We start from the raw sequence: 21,649 nt of genomic DNA, 5'->3' as shown, positions 1-21,649 counted from the left end.
TGGGAGACAGGGGTTGTAGCGCTGCAGGGCAATGCCGTAGCCGTACCGTGGAGTTGTGGAGTTTCTTTAGATGGTGATGTTCCATCTCGCCGTTTGTGTGATGAAGGCCTCGGTAATCACGAACATGAATTGGTCGGACGATGCTGGTAGATGGATCTAAAAGAGAGGAATGATTAGATCGCGCGATCAAGATTCGATATTATAAATCATCAACACTACCAACCCATCATTGAGGTGCCAGAGGAGCAAAGAGGGAAAAGTAAAGTATACCATTACTCCGTGCCTTTATTACCCAACGATATCAGTGGGCTTGGAGGCAGAGATTCATTCCACTGTTGACGCAATCCATCCACAACCTGGAGCCCCCAAGCCCACAGACAAGCGGCCCATCTCGCCAAGTACCTCTCCCGCCACACAACTACGCGGCCGTTACTTTCAAAGCCCCCAGTCATCTCTTCCCGCTAAAATCAGCAAGTCCCAGAAACTGAAGAGAGCAAAAAGGAACGAAAAGATGGGCCGTCCAACCCACACTAAGCCGTTCTTCCTACCCCCCTGGCGCCCTCTAGCTGCAAGCGAATACTTAGCCAGAAGCACGCAATCCGGTGGCTCTCTAGACAAAGAGGCAAACGCTCGAAAGCTTGCCAATCTGGAGCTTCTAGGGACCCGCGCACCCAATTTTGACGCCGTATTTTCCTTCTATTTTCCTCTTGACATTGGCCCTTGGAAAACATGGCGGCAACTAAAGTGCTTTGTGATAAGGGCAGTATTGCATGTACCTGTCTCTCATCTCATCGAAAAGGCAATGATCGAAGATGTACTCCATCGGTACCCGCTTAGGGGTCCACGGCCGGGGGGATACCTTGCGTGTACAACCAGCCGCGAATCATGACCTGGAGGAGCATCAAACAGGTTGCGTGGCTGATCCTACTCCGTCAAGCTAATGAGATGGAACCAGGACAAAGAGAAGAAGCACATGGCATGGATGCAATGTCGAGGGTGTACCTAGCTGTACATTACCTACATCCAAAACAGCAACAGGGACAAGGCTCGGAACCTCCCAATATTTCCCATTTGCAATGCTACCTCCATAAATAAAGTTGCCTTGCCATCTCCTCGACCCGCATCTACACGCCTCCTCTCTCCCTCTCTCTCTTCATGCTTTTGTTCTGTTCAATCGTGATTCTACAGCAGTAAGACCCATATCGTCTGCCATTTCCTCCAGCAGCAGGACACCTTGCCTCCTAATAGGGGTCGTCTCCAAGCTTCCTGGTGTTGCTTTTTGGGTAACACCACGGACAACGCCGTGCCGTGAGGAGCTAGACTGATTGAGTCGTTGAGGGTTGATATCAAGCTTTGGAAAAAGCGGCGGCATCCTCCTTGAACTCTGTTTCATTTTTACTTTACATTGCCTTTTCGTTTCTACTTGTTCATTGTTCTCTTCCTCTTCTTCTTCTCCTTCTCCCTCCTCACATTGTCACATCGCCGATATGCCTTCAGCAACCAAGGAACGGCTCGCCAAGACCTTTGGCTTCAAGTCAGAAGACCGCGACAGCGACATCCCGTCAATATCCAACGCAGACCCCTTTATCGAGCGGGAGCCCACCGTCGGCGAGTTCCTCGAAGAGATTCGACCCAGTCTACACGATGTCGGCCGCTACTTTTACAATCTGTTTCCGTTCATCCACTGGATCGGCAAATACAACTTTACGTGGTTCTTTGGTGACTTGATTGCGGGTGAGTAGTCTCGGTCACAAGCCGTTATATGATGCATTCTGACCAGTCATCCTGTAGGCATCACGGTTGGAGCAGTAGTTGTGCCTCAGAGCATGGCATATGCACAGCTTGCCCAGCTGCCCGTCGAATATGGCCTGTACTCTTCCTTTATGGGTGTCTTGATCTACTGGTTCTTTGCGACTTCCAAGGATATCACCATTGGCGTGAGTATCCCCTACAGTTAAACTTCAAATACCATGAAATGAATTCGGCACTGACAATCACAGCCCGTCGCCGTCATGTCTCAAGTCACCGGCGACGTCGTTCTCAGGGCGGCCGATCGCCTCCCCGATGTCCCCGGCCACGTCATTGCTTCGGCCCTGGCCATCATAACCGGTGCCATCATCTGCTTCCTGGGCCTTGCCCGCCTGGGCTGGGTCGTCGAGTTCATCCCGCTGCCGTCCATTTGCGCCTTCATGACGGGCTCGGCCATCAACATTGCCGCCGGCCAGGTGCCCAAGCTGATGGGCATCAAGGGCGTTAACACCCGCGACGCGCCGTACATGGTCATCATCAACACGCTCAAGGGCCTGCCAACGACCTCGATTGACGCGGCCCTGGGCCTGACTTCGCTGCTGATGCTGTACCTCGTCAGGGGCGTCTGCACGCACATGGCCAAGAAGCAGCCGCACCGGGCCAAGCTGTTCTTTTTCATCTCGACGCTACGAACGGCGTTTGTCATCTTGCTGTACACGGGCATCAGCGCGGGCATGACGATGCACAACAAGGCGCATCCGCGGATCAGCATTCTGGGCAAGGTCCCTCGGGGTATGTTCAACTGATCAACACCTTGTTCTTTTCTTCGAGTTTGTAACGACCTAACACACTACACAGGCTTTCAGCACGCGGGCGCCCCCGAAATCAACTCTTCCATCATCGAGGCCTTCCTCCCCGACCTCCCCGCCGCCGTGATCGTAATGCTGATCGAGCACATCTCCATCTCCAAGTCGTTTGGCCGCGTCAACAACTACATCATCGACCCGTCCCAGGAGCTCGTCGCCATTGGCATCACCAACCTGCTGGGCCCCTTCTTGGGTGCCTATCCCGCGACCGGATCCTTCTCCCGAACCGCCATCAAGTCCAAGGCCGGCGTGCGCACGCCCTTTGCCGGTGTCATCACGGCCATGGTCGTCCTGCTTGCCCTTTACGCTCTGACCGCCCTCTTCTTCTACATTCCCAACGCCGCGCTGGCAGCCGTAATCATCCACGCCGTCGGCGATGTCATTACTCCTCTGCCCGTCGTCTTCCAGTTCTGGCGCGTGTCGCCCCTCGAGGTCATCATCTTCCTGGCGGGTGTCCTGGTGACGGTCTTCTCCACGATCGAGAACGGCATCTACACCACCATCTGCATGTCGTTCGCCGTCGTCATCTTCCGCCTGTTCCTCAGCCGCGGCCGCTTCCTGGGTGTGGCACGCGTGCGCACCGTTCGCGCGACTAAGGGTTCAGACAAGGGAGGAGATGCCGAGGCAGTTGCCGAGCCGTCAGAGTACTCGGAGCGAACTGGCTTCTTGCCCCTGGGCCACGAGGACGGCTCCAACCCGAGAGTGACGGTGTCGAGCCCGTACCCCGGCATCTTCATCTACCGCTTCGCCGAGGGCTTCAACTACCCCAATGCCACGCGGTATCTCAACCACTTGACGGAGACGATTTTCAGGGAGACTCGACGGACTGATATCAACACGCTTGCCAAGCTTGGAGTAAGTGTCCTCCATAGAGCTGAACATTACCTATTTGTATGGGACTAACAATTTGAAAAGGATCGCCCCTGGAACGACCCCACGCCGCGCAACGCGAAGACCGAGGAGCACGACAGCCGACCCACGCTCAAGGCCATCATCTTAGACTTTTCCACCGTCAACATCGTCGACGTGACGGCAGCCCAAGCGCTGATTGACGTGCGCAACCAGCTGGACCGCTACGCCGCGCCGCATACCGTCGACTGGCACTTTGCCCACATCGAGAACCGCTGGACGAAGCGCGCCCTGGCCGCCGCCGGCTTCGGCTACCGCACCCCCCGCCACATCGCCGAGGACAACGGCGAGGGCGCGGGCCACTGGAAGACCATCTTCAGCATCGCGGACCTGGGCGGCTCGGACAGCGCGGCAGCGGCGGCAGCGGCGGAGGAGAAGGCCAGCCGGGCGGTGCAGTACGACGTGGAGCGGACCCACTCGGACGACATCTCCAAGGCATCCGACGAGAAGGACGTGCCGGCGCATCCCAGCAGCAGAAGATTGGTTGCCATCAGGGGGCTGAACCGGCCGTACTTTCACTTTGACCTGCAGGAGGCGGTTGAGTCTGCAATTGCGAATGCGGAACGATATAGGCAGGATGATGATTCTTCTTCATGATGGGATACTAGGCGTTTTCATGACACGATTTTACTGAGAGATGTTATTTGGAGCGTTTGTTTTTAATGATGTTGAAGGCATATACCAGTTTTCTATATATATACCTACCTCTGATAGTTGCTCCTGAAAAGTATCATTTACATAACACTTTGATACCACCGCTGCTGAGATGTTTGATCCCGCAGCACAAGAAGATATTCTGCTTAATCGACTCATGATCACATCTTTTACTGTGCATACTGTAGTTATATCATATATGTATCTCACGAAGCCTCGAGTCTGTTATAGCCGCGGCAATCCCAGCCGTAGTTCCGGGTAAGCAACGACAGATCTGGTAACAAAAGCCCAGCTGAGGCAAACGGGCCAATTCATGGCTTGCGCTGACAGCTCCTCACGTGGATCAGGGAGGCAAATTTTCGGGATATATAGATGGAAGAATGACCATCGGCCTCGTTTATAATATATGATACTGTATGCCCTGCTCACGCACGGCATCAGCTGGCACGCACATAATTCGGGGTTCCGTGTCAAGCATGATGCCACTCCGTCATAGCTTGTTTGACGAAGTAGCTGTACCAGCAACAGCCTACCGGAGGTGCGTAGAGGGCCGGTAGCGTGTCTTGGGGATGCCGGAGGCTCCAGTTTATAAGAAGGGTGGTTTTTCTTGATTAATTACGGGGCCGTGTGCAGTCTTTAACTGAGAAATATATTGTGATTTGCAATCTGATAGTCCGCGGCCACGTACTGTGCAAGACTTCTTCATCGAGATGGATGCATTAAACCTAATCAACCGAGTCTGAAGCCTTCGCTAGAAAAGAGAGAAGCGAGAAGAGGGAAGCGAAGCGTTATCAAGACAAGAATGTTTTGAATAATACGGCCTCATCTATCAATCATTGTCTCATCGCGTCTAACTAAAAGCAATCAAACCTGCATCAAACAAAGCTTAGCCCCATTTCTAATTCATCCTCACCGTCTGACAAAGCAGCATCAAACTGCTACTCAATCCGGGCAGCCCTGACGCCGGTGACGTAATGGCACGCTTTGGCGTGAATTGACGGCGATTTCTTCAGCAGCGATTGCTTCCATGCCTCCCTCGCCCAGCGCTAAGAAATATGCCGAAAAGGCGTAGAAAACAGACGCCATGCTTGATAAAGAGGGCGTGGCTTTTTGTTTTTCTTTTTTCCTCTTCTCTTTTATTTCCCTCTCCGTTGTTCGTTAAGGTTTGCCGCCCAGAACCGAAGGATCCGTCGTGCCGCCCGGAGGAAGAGAGAAGAGAACCTTGACACTGCCGGGTTGCGGAGAAGAGCTACTACAGAAAGAGAGGCACAGGCGGCAGATCAATTGTTATCACGGCGGCAATAATTTTTTTCTTTTGCTTGATTTGGTTCCTCTCATAGCCCGTCAATTCCCTCCGACTGCTACTCTTTGACTTGATTCCCCCTTTTGCTGGCAACCAATTGAGACGTGTGTGTGTTCTTTATCCCACGTCATCTTTTTCTGTTTATCCTCACGTTACATCTCATTTCATCTCATTTCATCTCATTTCATCCCAATCCTCTCTCGTCCAGACTTAGGCGTCGCTGCTTTGTTTTTGTCTGTCTGTTTTGCGTGTCCGAGTACTCTGACTAAGCAGAGCTGTGTGTCACTCAAATCAATCGCAGCCACCCGCTCAGGCCTGATACTGCACCGTCCTCTGCTTTCAGGTTCCTTCTCTCTGTTTGTATTCCTCGCGAGAGTCACACACGCAAATGGATTCCAACCGCGCTCGATCATCGCGATGGCGCTCTGCTTCGTCGCCGCGGCGAGACGATGACGAAGACGTCGACCCGCACACTGTCATTTCAGCGCCTCCGCCCGCAGCGGCAGCAGCAGCAGCAGCGTCACGCCCATCGACGGCGCCGACAACGTCTCCAGCTCCAGCAGGCAACACCAACAACAACAACTTGCAACCGCCGCCGCCGCGATACAGTTTCGCACGTCGCCTAGGATCGCTGTCCCGCCAGTCGCTCAATCCCGCAACGCCCGACGCGGTTGAGGACTCCGAGACGGAGTACTTCCCAGCCCTGGGCACCACGTCCAGCGCCGTCTCGCGCGCCTCGAGCATCCGCGGCCGCGCTCCCTCCACCGTAGGATCCGATGCGGGCCGTCCGACGTACGAGCGCACTCGCCAGCCTAGCATTCGCATCCGCCGTAGCTCCAGCGGCTCGCAGGCGCCCCCGATCGACTATGCGTCCGAGAGCAGCGACACCGACGGCGGGACGCGCTTCGGCATCCGGCCCCGGAGCATCTCGCAGCCCTCGCCTGCGGCTCAGTCCAATGACGGCAACGTTGCTCGACACTCGCGCCGCGTGCCCCAGCTGGCGCTGCCCCGGCTGACGGAGGAGGGATCACGCCCGACCATGGCCGAGCTCGGCGTTCCCATGTCGCCGGCGAGGTCTCTGCCCGATCACCGGCTGGACGATGACGAGCAACGCCGCCGCCTGTCAGCCGGCTCGGAGCCCGGCCGGCGGCTGACCAGGAAGAGGAAGCTTAGCAAGTTGCTGTGGCCCGGCTCCCTCAACCGCGGCTCCCCCGCTCCGCCCAGCGACACGGAGGCCGGTGGCAATGCCGCACAGGGACATGCACAGGGACGCCCCCAGCCGCAGTCGGACGAATACGGCGAGGGATTGGTCGACTGGCTAGATATCATTGGTAAGCTGCGTGTCTGAGTCTAGAACCACTGCCGGCATATGCTGACCATCTTTGTGTGACCAGATCCCGAGGTCCAGACCCTTTCGACCCTGACCAACGTGCAGAACTCGCTGTTCGTGCCTGATCTTGGCCCTTGGATAAACCGTCGCCCGACGTACGTGCTGTCACAGCGTGAGACTGGGCCGCTTTCTCGACTGGCCCGCCCTGCAGAGCGCGAGGAGGAGCGTCTGCCCGAGATACCCGACGAGGCCTCGGCGGTCCAGACCGGCGTCGAGCCCACGACCGAGGCCGAGGCTGAAGGTCCGACCACGCTGCGCAGGTCTGACACCATCACATCGAGGCTCACGGACTCGCACTACGCCGCGCTGCCGCACGGCTTTAGCCTCGAGGGTTGGACCGAGGAGGAGAAGATGGAGCTGGACGACCGCGTGCGCCACATGCTGCACTCGCGCCGGTCTCGCTTCAAGCGCACCATGAAGGGCTTCGGCCAGTACGTGCGGCGGCCCCTGGGCTTCTTTGTCACGCTGTATGCCACGCTCATCACCCTCTTCGGCCTGGCGTGGGTGCTGTTCCTCATCGGCTGGATCTACGTTGGCGACAAGCAAGTGTATACGATACACATCATCGACAGCGTGCTGGTCGCCCTGTTCGCCATCATGGGCGACGGCCTGGCCCCCTTTCGGGCCGTTGACACGTACCACATGGCCTTTGTCGTGCACTACTCGCGCAAGATTGCCAAGGCCAAGAAACAGAAGCAGAAGCTCAAGGACAAGGAAGCTGCTGTCATTGAGGGTGTCGGCGGCGACAGCGTCGAGCTCGCCCACTGCGCGTCTGGCGACCCCCTACGCGACAACGCCGCCCAGGTCGGCGCCGGTCTCGGCTCCAACCCCCAGAGCGCCGGTGTCTCGTTTGAGCGACTCGCCTCCAGCAGCAGCAATCTTCCGACGGGTACGCCGGCCCCAATGCCAGTCCCTGTCCCTGCACCCGCCCCCGAGCTCGAGCAGGCCATGGTGGACCACAACGCAGACGTCGAGGCGGCCAAGCTGGACATTGAGTACGACCAGGACTCGCCGCTCACGTTCAAGCAGTGGAAGCGCATGCGGCACCACCAGAAGAAGCTGGCCAAGTCGCACAGCTTCTACAAGCCCGACGAGACCTTTACGCACCATGCCTTCCCCCTGAGCTATCTCATCGCCATTGTCATCCTGCTCGACTGCCACTCGTGCCTGCAAATCTCCCTCGGTGCCACCACCTGGGGCATCGACTACCACCACCGGCCCTTTGCCATCACTACCGTCATCCTCTGTGTTAGCATAACGTGCAACATTACCGCGGGTCTCGTCATTACCATTGGCGACCGCAAGACGAGGAAGAAGGACGTATGGAAGCTGCTGACGCGTCAGGAGCTGACGGGCGATGCCATCAAGCACCTCGAGACGAAGCGCGCCAAGGAGCAGAGCCGGAGTCACGGGAGCAGTCAAAACAGCATCCAAGATGAGGTTCAGACGGATGCCGTAATAATCAAGGAGGACAACTGATGATACCCCCTAATTCCTCTTTTCTAATTATTCTACTTCTACATATATCTATCTTTATTCTACGTTTCTTCGCAACCCCCTTTTGATGTCCCTTTTTCGACGATACATTTCTCTGGCTCACTTCGTATATAAAACGAACATGTGGCGCCCAATCCAACCAGTTTACTACTACCTTAACCATGTTTGCTCCAACTTTTGCCTCCCTTGCCCCTCTCCCGCGGAGGCTGCATATTCCTACTCGGTCCAGGCCTTCGATACTATACGACATGCATATCACACAAAGAATACATGATCAAGGGGGCAAGCGGAAATAAGAGGAGGAAAAAAATTGGCCGACCCCGAAGGGAGGGGTGTGCCTTGGCGCTATAGCGATTGCAGGGGAGCGAGCTTCGGACAATGGCTCCCGAATCTTTAGACCTCGATCTGGACTCTCTTATGAGTCTAATTCGAGAAATGGTTTGTCGTCTTTACCTTTTTAATTAATGAGAGATGCTTTTTGCATGAATCTTGGCACGAAATTTACGTTGTACAGATGGCACACTGCATTGTTTTCCTCCAAGTGATTTGTCCGTCTTTACTGCTGTGCCGGTTGCTATGCAATAGCCGCTCCATATCCGAAGTCTGTCACATTTCAAAGTACGTGGCTGATGTCCGCGGTTATGCGGCTCTTTGGAGAAGACAATGAGCGGAAGAGAGGAATATGCTGATGAGGAACACAGAGGAGTGCCTAGATCGTAAAGTCCCGGATACGCCGGTATACGAAGCCAACGTCACATGTTTGCAACATCTCAGCCAGCTTCCTCTTCCCCCTTCCCTTCCCCTCTCCCTCCTTTCCCAGCAACAACTGTTTGCCGGCCTCTGGTGAGTTGGGGTAACCGTTACACTGGTCTGACAGCTGTCATTCTTTGTTTCCCATACAAACCTGGGCTTTGCTCTCTATTGGCTCCTAATCTTCCTTCATCCTCGTTCGTCGGCGGTTCTCTCACGCCGCCGTTTGTCGGCCTTGTGCTCGCGCCTTTTGTGTTGCTGTTGCCGGACGCCTTAGTCTGTGATGCTTTGGGCAGCAGATCTCTGTGCTGAGGCAGAGAGCGGGGACAGAGAGGTCTAGGCTCGGGGAGGGAGATCGATCGATCGAGATGGCTCTTGGTTTGTGTTTGTGTGCGGAGGTTGAGGATAAGAAGGGCTGTGCTGCGGTAAGGGTAGGTGGTTATTTGCCTTCTTCTATCTTTGGTGTAGTCTATAAGATTGTTGATGATCTTGGTCTTATTATAATAGGTATGTGATGGGATTCCTTCCTCTCTATCTCCCTCTCTTTCATGAGATATACACTTGATACTCTCCTGGATGCAGAGTGCTGTGAAGCATCAATCCAAGATGCCAGACACTATGATTTCCGACCTCCCCCTCCACACCATCCCTCCCGCCAGACCACACACCCACACCGTCATATTCCTCCACAGGAACAGGCACTTTGCCCGCGAGACCGTCAACCAGCTCCACGAAGCAACCGACCTCTCCTGGCGCTCCATCATCCAGAACTACGCCTCCACCAGATGGGTGTTCCCCCAGGCACCCACCGACGAGTCCATCATGCCGTCGCTCCTGTCGATCTCCACAGGGATACACCATGGTGTACAACGAGGGGAGCCGAGCTGGTGGAAAGAAGCCGTGGGTGAGGAAGATGAGGAGGAGGAGGAGGAGGGGAAGAGATTATGGGATATGATGCATGGGCTTGGGCAGAGGATCAAAGAGCTGCAGAAGCTCATACGGAAAGAGGTCGTCATGCTAGGAGGTCGCTGGGACAGGGTCATCTTCGGGGGAATCGGTCATGGAGCGGGCATGGCGCTGATGGCTCTCATCAATCTGGACGACACTTCTTCGCCAGGCCTTACAGACGACGACAGACCTCAGCCCCTGGGCAGCTTCATCGGGGTATCGGCTGAACTGCCCGCCTCCATCCCAACACTCATCTCGACGCCCCTCCTCACGCCCAACGAAGTTGCCCCCGAGGGAAACCAGGTTTTGCAGAAGACGCCCATGCTGCTGCAGCATTTTCACAACGGCGGCGTAAGTTACATGCAGAGGGGCAGGGACCTGCGCGACTATCTCCGACACAGCGCGGGCGTGGAACTCGTCTGCTGGAAGGAGTACATGAACGGGTGGCCGTATCTGAATTCGCCGACGGGGGTGGAGGACATGAAGACGTTTCTCAAGGAGAAGATGGATATGAGGACGAACTGGTGATGTCGGGGGAGCAAGATACTGGGACAAACAGAAAAAGGGAGACAAACTTGGAGCATGGTATAGGGTATTGATGGAGAAAGGTTTGAAGCGGTGTATACGATGTGGGCAATGATGGAGAACCGATCGGAGACTGAACCGAGATGATTGCTGTTTCTGATGTACGGATAGCAGGAGCATGCAGAATGATATGACGAATAGCATGACAGAATACTAAGTCGCTCATGATGGCGATTGATAGCAACGAGCAATCGTCCATATAAGCAGTATCGTCCACGGCCCATCGTTCGATGAAGCATTCGCTTTCTTTTTTCATCGCGAACAGCTTCTCGTATCCAGGATGATCAGGGCACTGTTGGCATCATACTCCTTGCAGGTTGCACTTGTGATACTAACGTGACGTGTTGCTCCTGTCGTGAAGCCACCCCAAGAAGGATGTGGCTTCTCCATCCTGAAGCAATCGATACAGATGGATCGAGTGAGGGAGCAACACATGGAGCAGCCAAGATCTGACACAAGCCCATAAACATACCGGCCTCCCCGTCTCAACGGGGAGTTGACTGCATTGTGCCTCTCATCCGTCGATATTTGATGCTTCAGCTGAACCGCCACATGCAAATGCCCTGTCGATCTTGAACATGGTCAGGCGGACTCTCATGCTCATTGGGTAGGCAAGGGCGGGTTGTATCCCACATAAGCTGGGGGGTAAGCCACGAGGAAGATCCCTGCTGGTGGAGGGCTGCATAACGTCAGGATTGAGGGTGTCGATTTCAAGGGATGAAGGCTTGGCGATGAAAGGAATCCTAAGAGGGGCGATGGGGGATGAACAGGATAAAAGTCTGTCCCAGTACTGTGGACCAAGTGCACCGATGACTTTATGACAGCCAGGACCATTTCACTTCGTCTTTGGGCTGTGCGATGATGCCATCTCCTCTCCTTGGCCTGAGTCCGATCTCATCCATCGAGAGGCTTCTAGGACATGAGATAAAACGACCAGTGGTATCCGCGGCTTGTGTTCATCTTCCGATAAGCACATTGTAACACCCGACATACATTTAAACCCGGCAATGCTGAGACACGCACCGCGGTGGCTGCCCATTTGGATACTATGGCGTTACGCCCAGTGACCTGTGAACATCGGTGCCTGGTTACTTGCATGACTGTGCCCACCATCGTCCACATGTTCAGCTCTGTTCAGCTACTTATCGACTTGCAGATATACGGCTGATCAGAGTACTAGTACACGAAAGTGAGCAATGTTGATAAGATGATGGCCAGTCTTGCCCTATTATAAATACACTTTGCAAGTCAAGGGTGAACGTGTATCTTGGGAGCTATGAATAGATACAGTTCATTTCATCCTTCGCTCTATATTTCGCCGGTTCATTACCTTCGGACCTCCCGTAATTTACACTATTACGTTGCTGAAGACATAGCCCTTGATATTCCTGCTCGTGACTGGTGTGTCGGTTCCTGTGCGACACCTCCATATTCCGTGTCTTATAAACTTCGCTCTTACCAAGTACCGAGGAGAACATATTCTCGTTTCGTCCTCTCAATGTTCCTCCCTGCTTCGTTTCCTTCATTGTCATTCTTTCTTCGCCGTCATCTGTCTCTCCTTGCCCTGATCATCTCCCAGTGCACCAGCCACTCGTGTAGCCTGTGCCCGTCCCTTCATTTGTTTCTTTCCTGTCATCGAACTATTCACCACTACCTGCTTTGTATACTTCCAGCTTTCTATTCTGTAGCTACCTCACCAACATGGATATCCCTCCACCCGTCGTCGTCGGCCTAGAAGGCCTCATCAAGCACTCCCTCCCCCGAATCACCCAAATCCGCAGCACCGCAGCCGCCATGACAAACATCACACGCTTGTCGCCCTTTTTGAAGCGCCTTCAGGTCAGCGTCCTGCTGCTAGGCACAATCTACCGCAAACTCTCGCAATACGACACAATGCCGGGGTCCGACATGTGTGTCGGCATCTGCCATGATAGCCTTGTACAGACGCAGGGCATGATCGAAGCAGTGTTGCGAAACGAAGACGACAATGTGTACAATGTCGGCACTGGGGAGTTGATCGAAAGGCTGCCTGACGAGATCAACTCGTTCATCTCTTCCGTGGAGCTTTTGAGGAGCACATACCATGAGTAAGTCATTCATTTGTTCGCTGTATTGATTATCAGTTATTTAAACACACGGAAATAGAGCACAGGCCGAGTCCATCCTCAAATCCATGCGGGAGCTCACCGAGTTGCGACGCGACTACTCGAAGCATCTGAAAGAGTGCAAACAGCTCAAAGCAGAGCAAGCGAAGCTTACCATCGCCGACGCGTCGAGTGAAGACGAACATGTGTCGAGCTCAGACAACGGAACGAGCCTCACCGAGCCGGAGGTGCCATCACCACTTGCTTCTCCGGGGGAAAAGCCTGTGGAGCACAAGGAGTCGCACATGGACGATCTGGCGCTTGGGGAAGCAGAGTCAATGCTGAGAAGAGACACGCAGGTTGAACCTGAACTAGACCGACCTCAGCATAAAGATGATGGGTGCTGACAGCGGTGGACAAGGAGTATCCGTGTCTCTTGGCTCAGTATACGCGGTGGAGTCAAGAGACAGGACCGACGAGGTCTCTAGAGGAAATATGACGATAACCCACCTGAGCAGTTTTCCATTAATATGTTACTCTAACCCTTGCTTTAGGTACTATGTAGTGAAGCCATGTCGGAATACCCACCAAGCAGCATGTCCACTTTCCCAGCAACATATACGTTTGCGACTTATTTGCGTCTCCGTCAATCATGTTACATAAGTGAAGACGAGTCACTGTCATTATACGGAAACAAACCATCATTTGCCGCAAACTCCATTGAAACGTGATCGTTATCATCCTGTCTCGTGCTCATGACATGAAAGGTCTCTTGTTCCAGTATCCTCCAATCACTTATGCCTCGTTCACAAGTCCTCGAGGCCCATCGCTTTCAAGCGCTCATCATGCTCACCATGACGCCTTCAACAATATCCACCGCAAGCAACCGAGCATCTCCTCGCTACCTAGACGTGTAAGCAGCGCGCCTCGCTGACCTCTCAGCTGTACGCTGCGCTTCGGCCTGAATGTCCCTCCAGTTGGCGGTATGCCGAAAGACCGGGCAGCCGCGTTCCATTTCTAGCCGCGCGCATTTATGGCAGACGGTGTTCAGTCTATAACAAAAGGCCTCGTGGACCATTTGCACGCCGCCTATGCAGGCTGGTACGCCTACCGCGGCGGCGTCAGGACATTGCTGACTGAACCTGACTTGAAAGCATCCGCACTGGTAAATGTATGTATCCTAGTTACACATTTCGGAGGCGGAGATGCGATGGAGGACTGGGTTCGTGTTGTTGTTGGAGTAGTTTCTTGAACGGTGAGAGGAATTGGTAACTGTTGAGAAAAGAGGAATGGGGGATGGAGAGCGGCCAAGAGAAGGGGGCTTAAGTAGACATGCTTCAGAAGTGAATCCAAGCTGGATTGACCCGGGCCATTACTTGCGCTACCGCATCTAACAAGGACAAACACTGGCCGCTGATCAAACTACGAGCACGAGATACTGCTGTGGCATTGATGACGCTTGGATTCACGTCCGTATACAGGTCATCTGGCACATCGAAAGTGGTCTGAATTGGTGAGCCCCTTGCTATCAAAAAGCTGAGGACCGCAAGTAATCGTTAGGGGACAGTGAAGCAATTGTAAGTTACCCAGAGTATGGTTTGCAATCTATAACATCTTATGCGTATGCTGCTCATCTTCACCACAGCTGCATGTCCTTCAAAAGCTGCATATGACTCTTGCCCCCGGTATGCCGCTTCTTCAGGGGCACCATCCACATAATCAGTATCCCTATGAAATGCGAATGCAGCCCCCGTTCCTCTTCAACATCCTCGACGGATCCGTCTCCACGAACCTCGCGCAATACAGCTTCAACACCTTCCACACCTCATACCCGTCCATCGTCAAACTCACCAAGTCGTTCATATGCGCCGAAATGTTAAACTTGATCAGCAGGCCCAGCATCTTGCCCTCGCGCACCTCCTCCCGCGTCTTCTCGGCGTTGTGCCAGCAGCTCACGTGCACCGCCCGCGGCGTCTCTTCCAGCACCGTCACGTCGAAGCCCGAGAGCTCGGCGATGGCCATCATGGCGCTCGACCAGGGCGCCCAGTTCTCCGGTCCGATGAGCTTGAGGTCGTCGGGGAGGCGCGTGATGTCTAGGGCCTTAAGGGACGGGGCGCGAGACGACGTCTGGAGGCTGTCGGAGACCTTGAAGTAGGCGATTTGGGCGTAGTTGGGGGCGCCACGCTGGAGCTTGAGGGGAACTTTGAGGGGTGGCTTCATCGGAGAGGACTTGATGATGGGGATTTTCGACCTGTTGCGTGCGTCAGTGAGGTGTTGAAGTATGTAAGTGGATATATAAATTCCCTTGATGCTGTCCCTTACCTTGGCGATACGGCCTTGGTGGAGCTCGTTGGCGTTGCAGTCTCCATGATGCTATTCCCAATCTCTCCCACTTGATGCTTCTGAATCCAGCAAGAACCCATCTACATGATTCCATCAGAAGCAGATATATCAGCATACCTCATAGCCCGTCCCCACCACCTCGCTGGCATTGGGCAGCTGGGCATCGACTCGCCATCCGCCACGTCTCACTCCGAACATGTACCAACACAATCGATATCATACCCATCCTCGGCCTGCTCGCTCTTAAGCTGCAATCAAAACCATCTCACGAGACGACAAACTCATGCTCATGAATGATTCCGTTCCTGTGTCTGTTGATCCCACATCTTCCCGATTCGTTACATGTATGTAATGAACGAGCTCGGGCTTTTCATTGTCCGACCGGGAATCGGACTCGCTACTCCGCGGGGTCCAGAGGTCTTCGATGGGGCCGGTACGGTATCCGACTGGACGGCGGATCGGGCAGCCTTACAAATGATGAGCTCTGCATGTTAGCACTAGCCTTCTTACCTATGGATCTCTAATACTAATCAATCCCGTATAGTAGCAATGGTGCTGAAGGGTATATATAGGTAGGGAAAACTATGGATGCCAATATGGGATCATTCAACTCACTCTCTCAACGTCTAACCCGCCGCCATTCGAAATGGCGGCAATTTACATGTATACACAAGACCAGCTCGCCCGCTACCTAGACCACATATCCTATCCGCGCTCCAAGCATCCCCGGGATGAACTCCAGCTCCTCACCGAGCTTCACGCTCATCACCTTGCGCGAGTCCCCTTTGACTCGATCGGTCTGCACTACTCTCCTCACCGGACGCTGTCCATCGACCCAGATGACCTATTCGAAAAGGTCGTAGAGAGGAGCAAAGGCGGGTACTGCATGGAAATGAACACTTTCTTCGGCGACATGCTTCGAGTCTTGGGTTTCACCGTCCTCAGCATTGGCGCAAGAGTCAAGAATGGAGCTCGATTCGGAGGGTTGTAAGTTCGCTACTCATCTCTCTCGAACACATAAACATCCACCTATCTGGAATTCGAAAAGAGTAATAGTAGCATGTGGAAATCGTGCAAAAAGCTCACACAACCCAGGACTCACTGCGCCAACATCGTCACCATCAACCAGACTCGCTACCTCGTCGACGTCGCCTTCGGCAGCTACGGCATCTTCCACCCCGTGCCCCTAACCCCGGGCCTCGAATTCGACAACATTGCCCCCCGTCGAGGGAAACTCGAGTTCCGGCCCCTCGCGCAGTCCACCTCCCCCTCCACGCAGTCCGTATGGGTGTATTCCTCGCAGGACGACCCTTCAGCGGAATGGATCGAGAGGTACAGTTTCACGGACATGGAGTTCTTTCGCGAGGACTATTTCGTCGGCAATTACTACTGCAGCACGATCCGCTCTTCGATTTTCGTCAACCAGGTTTTTGCGCTGAGGGGCATCCTGAACGACAAGGGAGATGGACTCAGCGGCGTTCTGACATTGGTCCAGGGGGAAGTGAGAAGACGGGTTGAAGGCGTGTCGGGGATGGAAGTGATTGAGAGGATGGAAAATGAGGAGGACAGAGTTAGGGCGCTGGAGAAGTGGTTCATGATACCCTTGACCAAGAGGGAAGCGCGAGCCATCCAGAAGATGCCGACTGAGCTTACGCCTCGCAAGAGTGCCGTTTCATAGACTAGAAAGACATTACATACATCTCGGTTGCCATGAACCCCAAATAGATATTAATCAATCCATTTTCGCAAGTCTAGCACATGTGTAGGTATCCTGTTACACCTCACCAGCCTCAACAACCCTCCAGACCTCGTCCCCGACATTGACCTCCCCTCCAACCTTCAACTCAGTCTCCCCCCTCAGCACCTCCTCGCACGGCATCTTCCTCCTCTCATCCCCCAGCCTCACCCTCCTCCTCCACCCTAACCCATCGTCCCTCCACTCCCACCTCTCAGCAACAACATCACCCTCCCCAGCCCCATCCCGCACAAGCACCTGCGCCCATTCCCCCAGCCTCACAAACATCCCCTTCTTCCCCTTTGCTTCATCCTCCATCAAAAGCACGACACAAAGCGCCTTATTCCCACCATCTGTCGCTTTCGGCGGCGGATCGAACCACATCTCTTCATAGTCCGTATCTTTTCCAGAATCAGGGTTCTTCATCCTGCCTTTTTCGAGGGTACTCAGTCCATCCGGCTGAGCATACATATATCCCTCATCAGGGGGCGCTTCCAAAGCACGAGAATCAATCCAGTGCACCCATTTTGAATGAGAGTGTCCGTCTGCTAGCACAGTCGAGGAGGAAGTCCCCGCTATTGCCCAATCTAGACGACTCAAGGGCAGAACTTCTACAAGATATGTAAGTAGTGAACCATCACCGGTCACATATCGATCATTTCTTTCTCCTTGGGGGTAGAATTACGCTCAGTGTCAGGCAGGACATCACTGCCATCTTCCAACAAGACTCGTATGTCAACGAATCTCCGCTCGGGAGACGTCAGAACGAGGGTGGACGTCGGTTCGCTCGCCTCGTCCGGCAGCCATCGAATAAACTTTCGGATTGAGATGCTGGCCATGGTGACCTCACTTGATCAGAAATGGAACAAGGAATTTGGTACCTTCGATTGTGTACTCTCCCAAGGTGAAACTACGCTGACAAAAATAAAAGAAAGTGTAGAGATGCAGCCGCTCGCTATTTTAAAAAGCTGGAGAAGCGAGTCGTCTGCGGGGTGACAAGCTTGTGGAGCACAAGGCGTCCGACGTTCGATCTCGACAGCACTAGTATCTCCGAGATCAGTGTCGCAACCCTTTAATAACAGCTTAGTTTGCTTCTGAGGCGCAGGAACCAACTCTAATTCACCAGATGCGGAGATTTGGGAGAAGCTGAGAATTTGGGGATGAAACCATCGTGTGCTCTCATCACTGAGTACGCGGCATCTGATGGGTAGACAAGGTATCGGTCATCTTGAGCAGCCACTCACGACAAAAGGCAGCCTGCTTCGCAAGTACAGGAAAACGGACATCACGCGAATAGAGACTCAAAACTCGTCATGCCCGACCCATAGGGTTCCTTTACGGGCGACTTTGTTGGATTGATGTGTATCTCATCACGGCGATTAAATATGCTCCTTACTTTGACCACTCACATCCGAGCGCAGATAGTGGCGGGGTATCTTCATCTTCTCTTCTACCTCAAGTGACTCATCCTCTGCTCATTGCTCATTCAAAACTCACACATGTTGTCTCGTACATGGCACAAACCATCCACACTATTCGCACAAGAGAAAAAACAGAGATAAATTCTTTAACCAGACGCAGGAGGTCGGGTGAAGTGTGAGAGCTGGGTGGTGACGACCAGACCGGCGACGGAGGCCGAGGTCAGCGTCGAGAAAACGCCCGAAATGAGCGCAGACAGAGCAAGTCGAGAGACGTCACCGCCACGCGAAGGGGCCAGCTGGCTGAGGATACCGATCTGGATACCCAGGGAGCCAATGTTGCCGAAACCGCAAAGGGCGTAGGTGGCAATGAGCTGGGAGCGCGGAGACATGTCCTCGTAGTAGGGGTCGGTGGCCATGGCATTGAAGGCATTGTACTCGTTCTGAAGGAGCAAAGAGTTATTATCACATCACAAGCAAAGGCAGACCAATCGTGATTATTACGAATTAAGGAGACACTTACGGTGATGACCTTCTCGGCAATGAGCTTGGCAACCCGGAGGAGATCGCCGTCGCGAGGAACACCGAGCAAGAAGGCGACCGGGTAGAAGACGTACGACAGGATGGTCTGGAGAGTCAGGGTAGGGTGGTTGATGTTGATGTAGTGGCCCCACCAGGTGAGGAGGCCGTTGATGAGACCGACAGCACCGAGAATGCAGAGCAGCGAGGCGATGATGGTGCCACCAATCTTGATGCCGAGCCAGGCACCGTTGGCGAAGGCGTGCAGGGCGTTTTCAGCCTTGTGCTCGTCGTCGTCGGGGATGACGACTCGGCCGGCGGTGAGCGTCTCCTCAGTCTCGGGGTACCGAAGCTTGGAGATGGCCAGCGAAGCGGGGATGGACATGATGCAAGACGACACGAGAGCCTCGGCATTGAGACCGAGACCAATGTAGCCGACAAGGACGGAACCCGAGATGGTGGCGAAACCGCAGGTCAGGACCTGGTGAAGCTCGGCATTGGTCATGTGGGGAACGAAGGGACGGACCAGCATAGCAGACTCGCCCTGGCCGATGAAGGGCGTGGCGGCAGCGACGACGGCCTCGGCACCAGAGGCGTTGAGAGCCCAGAAGACGAAGATGGCCACCTTCTTGATGAACCACTGGATGAAGCCAATGAAGTACAGGACCTGCACAAGGGAGATGAAGAAGATGATGGCAGGGATAACGCCGAAGAAGAACCAGGGGAGCGCGGCCACGTCTTCGGTGGTCAGGAAGGCAACACCATCGTGAGCAAAGCCAAGCAGGTCGCCAGCGCGGTCCGCAATGAACTTGAAGATGTCGTAACCAACGCCAGTTCGCAGGACAAAGAGACCGATGATGTATTGGCCCAACATGCCACCAATGACGGTGCGCCAGTTGACGTGCTTGCGGCTGTTGCTGGTGATCCAGAAGCCAAAGAGGATGACGAGCATGCCGAACAAGCTGACGGCTCGGTTCTCGCGTGTGTTGTCAGCGCTCTCCTCAGAGACGAAGGAGCCAACCAGGACAGTCGCGAGGGCCACGGCGGCACCAGCAGGGGTGCGTGCCTTGGGGGGGATGCGGGCATAGACGACGAGGGCGGTGCGCTGCCACACCCACTTGATGGCGTTGGAGACGTAGCGGATGGGCACGTGGAAGAAGAAGAGGCGGATGGAGATGGCCAGCCACAGGAGGAAGGGAATGACCCAGTTCTTGTCGTGGCGATGCAGAATCAGCGACGCAATCCACCAGCCGGTGAAGAGCAGGAAGATGAAGATGTGGACAAAGGCGCGGTAGTGGCGGTAGGCGATGCCAAAGCGCCAGCGGCGCTGCGAGTCGGCCTCGTCCGAGTCGATGCCGGTGCGCACAATGTCCGTCTGGCCAATCTTTTCGTGGTCGCTGTACTCGGGCGAGGGGATGTGGTGCTTCTCGTCGTGGGTGTGGTCCTGCACTGGCACCAGGTCCGGGTCCAGGTTGGTACCATTGGTGTAGACGACATCGTCGTGGCCAGCGGCATCGACACGGGACGAGTGGTGCTTGTGGTGGTGCTGATGCTGGTGCGCGGGCTCCAGGGCCGGATCCGGGTTGTGGTGAATGCCGTCAACGGCATCCTGCTGGGGCGCAGAGTCGGCCATGGTGGCGATAACAAAAGCGACTGTCTGTCTAGACTCTGGCTGTCGTCTTCTGTGCCTGTCTCGAAGACTTGTCGAGTCGTTGACGACTTGACGTTTTCTCTTCTTCTCCCCCGGTTGTGACTGGACCGCTTCCACGTACGGACTCAAGCTTGTCCGTCCGTCTGACGCTTCACAAGCTGAGCTGATGTAGCCTTGGGTTGAGCAAGGCTATCACGGTCTGTTGAAGCTGATCTGGACTCGGACCAAAAGTGTCACGGTCAATCAGTCAGCCAGCCAATCAGACAGAGAGCGTGGAAGAAATGGGTTGGAAGAAGTAAGAGCAGGTTAGCAAGGACGCTGAACCTGGGAGGAAGCCCTAAGGAGCGGACGAAGGACGGCGTGACGTTCGAACCCGAGAATCCTGGGGAGAAAAAAGAAAGCATCGCCGGATTCGTGGGTCGAGGCTGGCGTTTTTGTACTCGGGCGATCGCCAGCGCCGCCCGACCGGGTCATGCGCGCTCTTACTCGTACAAGCAGGAGCATGGATGCTGGTACAGCACTTGTCGAGCAGCAGCAGTGGCAGCAACGGTACCGAGAGCCCACACGCGCAGCGGCAACGCCGTTTCGCTGAGGATGGACCAGACCAGCATCATTCAGGTTGTTGACGAGGAAAAAAAGAATGTGTGGAGAAGCCCTGGCCTTGGGCCTTATCCACGGCATGGGTCCGGCTAGCGCTGCCTAGGCCTCTTCTGGGCCCTTTTGGGGGGCTGTTGGAGGCTCTTGGGGCGTGTTCCAGGGGGTGCCAGCGCCTGGAGAGCCGAGGGTCCAGCCCAAAGCGGCAGCGCTGCTCCGAGAAAAAGCGCGCTTGCAAAGTGCCCTAGGCCGTAGATTTGGCGGCACGCCACCGCACAGGGCAGGGCATGAATGTACTGGGCAGGACACCCCACACGGCTCGTCGCTGTGCGCACTGTGCGATACCTCTTGCCGTGGATGAATGCCTGTCATGAAGCATCTGATATCAACACACACTCGATGCAACGCTGGAGAGCTAGACTAAGGCATCAATTGAAGTCGTCGTAACGCAGAGAATAGAATGTGTCAGACTGGGATCCGCATTTCAGCAGCGTTCTCTCACTTTACATATCAGAATGGTGCGTGCCTGGCGGTATCAAAGCTCAACGTGACCGACATGGAAGACAGCGTTCGCCTATCGATAGCGTGTCGGTACATCTTCCCGGCACGTTCCACACCCGTGCTCGCAAGTCTCTCCCCGCAATCCCTCAACGG

General features: G+C 54.7%; 8 protein-coding genes across 8 annotated transcripts; 5 read left to right on the top strand and 3 right to left on the bottom strand.

The window, feature by feature from the left end:
• Window positions 1-1,487: 1,487 nt before the first annotated feature.
• Window positions 1,488-4,121, top strand: BBK36DRAFT_68047 (sulfate permease; the record flags this gene model as incomplete). The annotated part of the gene is made up of 5 exons (XM_024898498.1): window positions 1,488-1,738; window positions 1,781-1,937; window positions 2,001-2,541; window positions 2,608-3,470; window positions 3,531-4,121. 5 exons carry the CDS (start codon window positions 1,488-1,490, stop codon window positions 4,119-4,121), a joined length of 2,403 nt encoding a protein of 800 aa, XP_024746512.1.
• A 1,748-nt stretch (window positions 4,122-5,869) lies between these two features.
• On the top strand, window positions 5,870-8,350 carry BBK36DRAFT_1171991 (hypothetical protein; the record flags this gene model as incomplete). Its single annotated transcript, XM_024895657.1, has 4 exons — window positions 5,870-6,098; window positions 6,252-6,812; window positions 6,876-7,594; window positions 7,706-8,350. 4 exons carry the CDS (start codon window positions 5,870-5,872, stop codon window positions 8,348-8,350), a joined length of 2,154 nt encoding a protein of 717 aa, XP_024746511.1.
• A 1,386-nt stretch (window positions 8,351-9,736) lies between these two features.
• On the top strand, window positions 9,737-10,594 carry BBK36DRAFT_1171990 (hypothetical protein; the record flags this gene model as incomplete). The annotated part of the gene is made up of 1 exon (XM_024895656.1): window positions 9,737-10,594. One exon carries the CDS (start codon window positions 9,737-9,739, stop codon window positions 10,592-10,594), a length of 858 nt encoding a protein of 285 aa, XP_024746510.1.
• A 1,758-nt stretch (window positions 10,595-12,352) lies between these two features.
• BBK36DRAFT_23026 (hypothetical protein) lies at window positions 12,353-13,142 on the top strand (the record flags this gene model as incomplete). Its single annotated transcript, XM_024897953.1, has 2 exons — window positions 12,353-12,738; window positions 12,797-13,142. 2 exons carry the CDS (start codon window positions 12,353-12,355, stop codon window positions 13,140-13,142), a joined length of 732 nt encoding a protein of 243 aa, XP_024746509.1.
• A 1,318-nt stretch (window positions 13,143-14,460) lies between these two features.
• BBK36DRAFT_1183166 (hypothetical protein) lies at window positions 14,461-15,104 on the bottom strand (the record flags this gene model as incomplete). Its single annotated transcript, XM_024896341.1, has 2 exons — window positions 14,461-14,986; window positions 15,058-15,104. 2 exons carry the CDS (start codon window positions 15,102-15,104, stop codon window positions 14,464-14,466), a joined length of 570 nt encoding a protein of 189 aa, XP_024746508.1.
• Window positions 15,105-15,739: 635 nt separating this feature from the next.
• On the top strand, window positions 15,740-16,756 carry BBK36DRAFT_1127412 (arylamine N-acetyltransferase 1; the record flags this gene model as incomplete). Its single annotated transcript, XM_024891498.1, has 2 exons — window positions 15,740-16,065; window positions 16,174-16,756. The coding sequence occupies 2 exons, from the start codon at window positions 15,740-15,742 to the stop codon at window positions 16,754-16,756; spliced, it is 909 nt and encodes a 302-aa protein (XP_024746507.1).
• A 96-nt stretch (window positions 16,757-16,852) lies between these two features.
• BBK36DRAFT_1171985 (hypothetical protein) lies at window positions 16,853-17,652 on the bottom strand (the record flags this gene model as incomplete). The annotated part of the gene is made up of 2 exons (XM_024895655.1): window positions 16,853-17,424; window positions 17,499-17,652. 2 exons carry the CDS (start codon window positions 17,650-17,652, stop codon window positions 16,853-16,855), a joined length of 726 nt encoding a protein of 241 aa, XP_024746506.1.
• Window positions 17,653-18,380: 728 nt separating this feature from the next.
• Window positions 18,381-20,383, bottom strand: BBK36DRAFT_1133713 (hypothetical protein; the record flags this gene model as incomplete). The annotated part of the gene is made up of 2 exons (XM_024892113.1): window positions 18,381-18,674; window positions 18,755-20,383. The coding sequence occupies 2 exons, from the start codon at window positions 20,381-20,383 to the stop codon at window positions 18,381-18,383; spliced, it is 1,923 nt and encodes a 640-aa protein (XP_024746505.1).
• Window positions 20,384-21,649: the final 1,266 nt, after the last annotated feature.

This window comes from Trichoderma citrinoviride (assembly GCF_003025115.1).
Source record: "Trichoderma citrinoviride strain TUCIM 6016 unplaced genomic scaffold BBK36scaffold_14, whole genome shotgun sequence".
NCBI classification, from domain to species: domain Eukaryota; kingdom Fungi; phylum Ascomycota; class Sordariomycetes; order Hypocreales; family Hypocreaceae; genus Trichoderma; species Trichoderma citrinoviride.
The sequence above is the reverse complement of the archived record's forward strand: the minus strand, read 5'-3'. Positions and strand labels throughout refer to the sequence as shown.